Raw genomic sequence first — 7667 nt, forward strand, 5'->3', positions numbered from 1 at the left:
AAGCTATGTCAAATCTCGTCGTCGACACAACACCGACACATTAATAACAACACAAATCCGGAAGCATGTCAACATGTCAAACTCACACACAAAGTAGCAAGCAAATGAATGTTAAATTGAGCTCGACACCTTGAGACCCCGACACAACACAATATTAGCATGTTTGGCATTAAAAACTTCGACACGAGTGTAAGTAAGCACCATAGAACTCAATATCCAGCAAATATATCCATATCAAAATTCCAACACAGCAGCATGTAAGTTTATATGCTAGAATTTTGTGTCAAAAATCACAAATACAAGGTTCAGATATACAACTTAACTTGTCCCTAAATTGATCATTTTAGCTTTAAGAATCAAAGATTGATTTTGCAGAAAGAGAGAAAATTGTAAAGATGGAAAATAACAAATACAAAGATCAAAGAAAAGGGCAGGTACCGTGAAAGAAGACGGCGGCACGGTGCTGCGGTTCGAAACGGCGAGGGGAGTGCGGGAAGAAGACGGTGGCACGGTGCTTCAGCTTCAATATCTCCTTCATCTTCTCTCGGATTCTTCTTTGCGTGAGTTGTGGATTATCAGTTTCTGAGTCGTGAATTCGTGAATGCATGTGCTTGAAATCGTGAATTCGTGAATGAGGGTGAAGTTTGAAATCGTGAATTCGTGAATGAGGTTGATGTTATTAGTTTTCTGGGTTTTCTGGGCAGAGAATGAAAGAGGAATTAGGGATTCTGAAATGATGAAACGCGCGTTAGAATAATTTTGTTTTTAAAAATTTTAATTTTAAAAAGGCTATGACAGCGCTTCTGAAAAGCGCCTTCGTAGCCAGGCCTTTACCAGCGCTTTTTGGGGCAAAAGCGCCCTTGTAGCCCACCGCCTATAGCAGCGCTTCTGAAAGCGCTTTCATAACCCCCCTATAAGAGCGCTTCTGAAAATCGCTTTCGTAACCCCCCTATACCAGCGCTTTTAGAAAGCGCTTTCGTATCCCCCCTATACCAGCGCTTTTGGAAAGCGCTTTCGTAACCCCCCTATAAGAGCGCTTTTTTAGCGTGTTTTTTAATTTTGTTTTTAGCGAAGCCTATACCAACACTTTTTCCTAAAAGCGCTTTCGTAGGGGTGCTGCTAAAAGACAAATTTGGTATAGTGTTTATAGCGAGAAGAAACATTTCGGATGGTTTTCTTGTGGTAATTGAGGTGCTGGATTTAGCAAAGATGGAGAAAAGAAGATGTGTGGTTTTGAAAGTCGACTTTGAGAAGGCCTATGATAGAGTGAGTTAGAATTTTGTTAGATATATTTTAAAAATAATGGGATTTGGTGCTCGATGGATGAGATGGATGGAATGTTGCATTTTTACCAATTCGATGTCCGTTCTTGTTAACGGTAGCGTTACCAAAGACTTTTGTGTGGAGATAGGTCTTCGGCAAGGAGATCCTTTGTCACCGTTTTTGTTTGTTTTAGTCATGGAGGCTCTCATAGCCTTAATGAAGAAATCAAAGGAGATAGGTGAATTCCGAGGTTTTAGGATCAATGGTGAAAAGGAGGTAGTTTTGTTACAATTTGCGGATGATACAATTATCATAGCCGAGGGAGATACCACTAATTTATGGAGTATGAAAACTATCCTTAAAGGTTTTGAAATGATGTCGAGATCCCGGATTAATTTTCATAAAAGTAACCTTTATGGGATTAATGTGGGTGATTAGTACTTGGAAATCGCTTCATCCTTCTTATCTTGCAAAGTGGGATCTTTGCCGTTTAAATTTCTTGGAGTGAGGGTGGGCGATAATCCTAGAAAACTTTCGATGTGGAAAGATCTTTTAACGATGTTAAGAAAAAGATTAAACGTTTGGAGAGGAAAACACCTTAGTATGGCGGGTAGGGTGGTGTTGATAAATTCGGTTCTCAATGCAATTCTGATTTATTCGCTTTCTTTCTACAAAGCCCCTAAGAAGGTGTTGAATGAGGTTAGGTCCATTCAAAGTAAGTTTCTACGGGGAGAAGGTGATCTTAAAAATTCAATTAATTGGGTGTGTTGGGATACGGTGTGTAAATTGCGGGAAGAAGGAGGATTGGGGGTTAAAAACATGGAGTTAATGAATGTCACTTTGCTTAGTAAATGGAAGTGGAGAATCCTTACGGACAAGGAGGCGGTTTGGCAAGATTTGTTAGAGGCTAGATATGGTAATACGAAGCTAAAAGTGTTGATAGGGGATGAGTCGGTTTTGAATAAGAAGGATTCTATTTGGTGGAGAGATTTAATCATTTCGGATAATTATGAGAAGCTTCTCTTTGACCATTTTACGGGTGCAATTAAGTGTAGAGTTGGTAACGAGGCCAATGTACCTTTGTGGTATGCGTCTTGGACGGGACAACAATCGTTGATGGAAGCTTTTCCCGATCTTTTTTTTTGTATGGAAATTTTTTGGATGCTATTATACATGCAGGGGCTTTTGTTGGAGGTTGTTGGAGATGGGATTTTGAGAAGTGGTTCGGGACGGGGAGCGAGGCAGCAAGCGCTGCTGTTGGGGCAGGAGGAGCAACCGTGCCTGCTGGTGTTGGGGCTGGAGGAGAAGCCGTGCATGCAGCTGGACAGCCGCTGGCAGCATCCTTGCAGCGCCTGTTTTTCGTTTTACAACAACATTCGGTGGAAGAAAATATTGAGGACAACTTTTCTTGGTCTTTGAATTCGAATGGGATATTTTCGGTTAAGTCGTGCTATGACCGCTTCAAAGCAAAACTGTCCGGGCCACCTTTGGAAGTCAACAAGGTAAAGGCTTTATCCTTTCTTTGGAAGACTAAAGTTCCTTCGAGAATTTTATTTTTTGGTTGGAGATTTATTCACAATAGAATTTCTACTAGAGATCAATTGGTGAGAAGGGGTATTTTGGTAGAAGGTAATGATTCCATTTGTGTTTTGTGCTTATCGGAGGAGGAAACCTTATCGCACTTGTTTAGATCTTGTGAAATTACTTTAGGCATATGGCGAAGGGTGTATATGTGGCTAGATATAAGCGAAGTTTTGTCTCTTGAGGAGTTTGTGGATTTCTTTCACAATTGTGGTAATTTTATTTGTTTGAATAAGAGGACAATAACGGCGGTTGTTTGGCTTGCTACGGTTTGGTCTCTTTGGCTAAAGCGTAAGGCGGTGATCTTTAAAGAAGAGTCTTTTAGCTTTTCCGAGTGTATGTCGGAGATTGTTTTTAATTCTTGGAGGTGGATTTGTTCTTCTTATAAGAAGGTGAACCTTTGTAACTTTTATTATTAGAATATTCTACCTCTCTCGTGTCTTGTGAGGTAGGAGCTTTCCGTTTGTTTCGGGGTGGAGCATCCCTTTTGCTCCCTTTAATTCCATTGCTTATTTTAAAAAAATACAGCCAAAGTTGCATTACCTGACAAGCATAGGCTGATTTTCTCTAATAGTCAATAAAAAATCACTATAATACTATGTATATTAGAATCAAGTGCTGATAAAAAAAATTGGAGGCCCAAGACGGTTGCCTAGTTGGCCTATCCTTTGGGCCGGGTCTGAGACCGTCCAAAGGTCCAATCAGTCTCAAACCCCTTTACTCGACCCAACATATAAAATTAGTCACATATAAAATTAGAAAATTTCTTTAGCCACCTCCCTATGGGGGTCACCCCCAACGAAAATCCCAAAATACCCCTGCTTCGGAAATGAACTTCCGAAGCGCTTTTTTTTTAAAAAAAATTTCCATAATTCGGAAGTGCATCTCCGAAAACACCTCATGGGGGGTGTCTTCGGAGATGAACTTCCGAAAACACCTCATGGGTGAATTCGGATGTTCATTTCCGAATTATACAGAAACTGTGTTTTTTTTTATGTTTTTTCTTAAACAGTCTCGCATTTTAATTAAACGCAAACGCCAAATAAAATAAGCGACATATAAACAAAAAATACTAATATGATAAATCCAATCCAAAAACACTGTGCGAAAGATACAATCCGAAATCAAAACAAAACAAAACACGTCAAACAAAACAAAAACACGTTATTCTGCCCGACGAGCGTTACAAAATACGCATCAAACAAAACAAAAACACGTTATTCTGCCCGACGAGCGAACTCCTCCGAATGAAGATACTGATACCAATCCTCATCCCACTCAGTCTCAGAACCATCAGCATCAACCACGACTCTCACGCCAGATAGTTGAGCTTGAGCATCCGGGCCCCGGGCCCCCTGGGAACGAGAAGTAGAGCCGGTCGAAACCTTCTTCTTCTCCTTCACCTCCTTCACTCCGCGAGAGCACGAGTTTGAAGAACCCTTTTTTCCCTTAGCGCCACCCATTCCTGCGTAAAAATGAAGAAAGAAAGGTCCATGAGACCTCCTTTTATAAAAGAAGAAAGGGGACAAAAACGCTTGGGAAACGGACAAGTCATTAAAGAACAAAGACGTTGGAAACCAGCGACACGCCGTCAAAGAAGTCAGAACGCATGCACACAAACTTCAAAGAAACAGGCACAATAAACAAAGGCGTTAAAAATAAAGTACTTGCAAATTAAAACGGACACTCCCTACCCTGGGGGGCCGACGCAGTCTGGGTCTCCCTACCCTGTCTGATGCGTGCTGATTAGTTGCCTGACATGTTCCTGTAAACAATTGAAATCGATTAATATGCGAGACAAAATAAAAAACTAAAAAATTTGAACTTCTGATACAATTCGGAAGTTCATTTCCGAAAACTGGGATGGAGGTGTTTTCGGAAATGAACTTCCGAAACATCCCTGCGATGGAGTTTTCTGAAACTTCCATGGCAGACCCCAAAATCAAACATAAAACCAATTCAAAAAGCTTCTAAACAACCTAAATACTACTAACAACCAGTCCATATATCATTTATGCAATTGAAACCCTAAATAACATGCATTTGAATAATGAATCTAACAAATTAAAAACATACAAATTGAGTGATTTGTGGGCTTTTGAATGTTGTATAGCAATGTGATTGGAGCCTTGATGCAGCCTTGGAAGTGTGTTTGCACAAATTTTCGCCTTTGCTTGTTTTTGATTTGAGTTAGGGTAAATGAATGGGGGAGGGGGAGTGTTTTAATAAATCTGCAGAACGCGCAGTATTTCGGAAGTTCATTTCCGAAATGGTGTTTTCGGAAATGAACTTCCGAAATAAGATAATTTTTTCAAAAAAAAAGGAGTTTTCGGAGATGCATCTCCGAAAACAACTTTTTCTTGCATTTCGGAAATGCATTTCCGAAGTCAGGGGTAGTATGGGGTTTTTACCAGAGGTGGATTAGAAGGTAGGGAGGTTGGCAAAGAAATTTTCTAAAATTATTTTAGATTACGCCATGTGTCTAAATTTTTTTCTTTCTTTTATTCAATTAATTTAAATATTTTTATTTATCACACTCTTTAACTCTAATTGATTTGATTGAAAGCATTAAATCATAATGTACTACTAAAAAATTGTTTATTTTTTAATTTTAAATCATAATATGCTACTAAAAAAGCTATTTATTTTTAATTCTTTTTTCTATTTAATCATCGCACTCTTTAATCTAATTCTTTTGATTAGAATTAAACTAAAGTAAATAAATTGAAACCAAATAAAATACTAGTACCTTCCTATGAAATAGTCTTCTAGTTGAATAAATCAGAAATAAAAATAAACATATCAAGCTAAACCCTAAAAATAAATAAAAAATCATACTAAACCCTAAATATTACTTTGTTTGGTCGGCAAGATGGAGAGCAGCGTGTATCTGCCTCCTGAATTGATCATGCAAATTCTGTTAAGGTTACCGGTGAAGGCTCTATTACGTTTCAGGTGTGTCTGCAAATCATGGCTTTCTCTAATTTCTAATAACAATTTTGCTACTTCACATTTTGAACATGCTGCCACACATAGACGTCTCTTCATAAAACCTTATGCTCTTCAACCTTTATCCATAGATTTTGATTCATGGCTTCACGATGCTTCTGCATATGCTTCATTACGCCTTGATTTTTTTCGTCCCAAACGTCATCTTGAAATAAGAGGTTCCTGTAGAGGATTTCTGCTTTTGCACGATGGCACATACATCTATATATTGAATCCATCCACTGGTTTGATCAAACAAATACCCGACTTTCCTATAATACTTAATGATGGTTACGAACTTCTTTCTGGTTTTGTATATTACCAGCCAACTGATGATTACTTGATATTTTCCGGGTTCTGCGAACTTCATCTGAATGATCCAGTAACTAGATCAGTTAAATTGATGATTTTCTCATTGAGAGCAAATAAGTGGAAACCAATTGAGCTTGCTTCTCATTTGCCTTATATGGAGACTTCTATAGCGGAATTTACCCCTAAATGTGGGTTGTTCTTGAATGGATCTATCCATTGGATGGTTCATAATTATGAGAAATCAAAGAATGTTATTATTTCCTTTGATATAAAGGAAATGACGATATCAGAGATAGCTCTGCCAGATGATTTTATTCTCAGTTATAGTAATAATTATTCTATATATCATGATTTGTTGCAAGTTGGAGGACTTATCGGTGCATGGGTGGGGCACCTGAATACAGTGAAGATATGGGTGATGCAAAAATATGGAGTTCACTCATCTTGGACTAAGATTATTCAATTTTCTCTTGATCCTGTTTTGCACAATTCTTTAGACATAGTATGCTTAACAAAGTGCGGTGATATTGTTGGAAGAAATAATGATCGATTGGTGAAGTTTAATGAAAAAGGACAGCTACTAGAGTCTCTTCTTTTAGACGGGTCCGAATTGGTCGTGTATATAGAGTCTGAGTCTCTGTTTTCACTCCCCGGCACTGTGTGAAGTGATAGGCAGAATAATGAAACTGTTCTATTAGACGGAACAGAATTTCATCATCTTTATCTTATTTTATCATTATATTTTAAATTTATTGAATTGCTAGGATGAATTTTTATGATGTCTATTTTTAAGCTCAGAAAATCACAAGCTAAAAGTGATTTGCTCTATTTTTGAATTTGTTTGGTTTGCAAAATAGACCTTTGTTTGGCAGCTACCTCAGTATTTTGAGTATTGATTTAGGATTTGTTGATATGCACAGATATATGTTTTTTGTTGTTGTATAAAGCACTCACATGTGTTTTCTTGATTACCATTAATTGTCTTTAGATTTATTGGGTACAGTCTTTTACTTTATAGTAAAAGAACATACTCATGTCAATTTTTATCTTGATGCAAATCAATAATAGCACAAACAAAAACATTTGTGAAGATAGTGAAAACCATTCCACTGTGGACTCCTGAAATATGTCCCATGATATTAAAATACACAAATAAAAACATTTTTAAAATTCGTATGAGATCCTTTGCAGTCTGGAACTAATTCTAAGAAGTCAATGAATTAATCTAATGATTGAGAAATCTACTCTTTCATACATTTACCATTATATTAATTCCACTGCTGAGATATATTTTGAAAGGAATGATTTTTACTTTATTTTTCTTAGTGCGAAAAAGAAGAAAAAAAATGGCATGGTGACACTACTCATCTTCCTGGCTAATATATTATGCGTTCTGTATCTATTGATGTGTTATTACCATTTTTAATCAGTTGATGGATATAGAGTGAAAACTTGATTATCTATTGATGTGTTACAACTTGTATATATTATGCCAAATGGAAGTTCTCAATGAATCAAGTTAG

At 37.4% G+C, this 7667-nt stretch overlaps 1 protein-coding gene across 1 annotated transcript; it reads left to right on the forward strand.

Annotated features, from left to right (window-relative positions):
- Positions 1-5710: 5710 nt before the first annotated feature.
- Positions 5711-6808, forward strand: LOC131628128 (F-box/kelch-repeat protein At3g06240-like). Its single transcript, XM_058899001.1, has one exon. The coding sequence runs from the start codon at positions 5717-5719 to the stop codon at positions 6806-6808; it is 1092 nt and encodes a 363-aa protein (XP_058754984.1). The 5' UTR covers positions 5711-5716.
- Positions 6809-7667: the final 859 nt, after the last annotated feature.

The sequence above is a fragment of the Vicia villosa genome, unplaced genomic scaffold (assembly GCF_029867415.1).
Source record: "Vicia villosa cultivar HV-30 ecotype Madison, WI unplaced genomic scaffold, Vvil1.0 ctg.000423F_1_1_1, whole genome shotgun sequence".
NCBI lineage: Eukaryota > Viridiplantae > Streptophyta > Magnoliopsida > Fabales > Fabaceae > Vicia > Vicia villosa.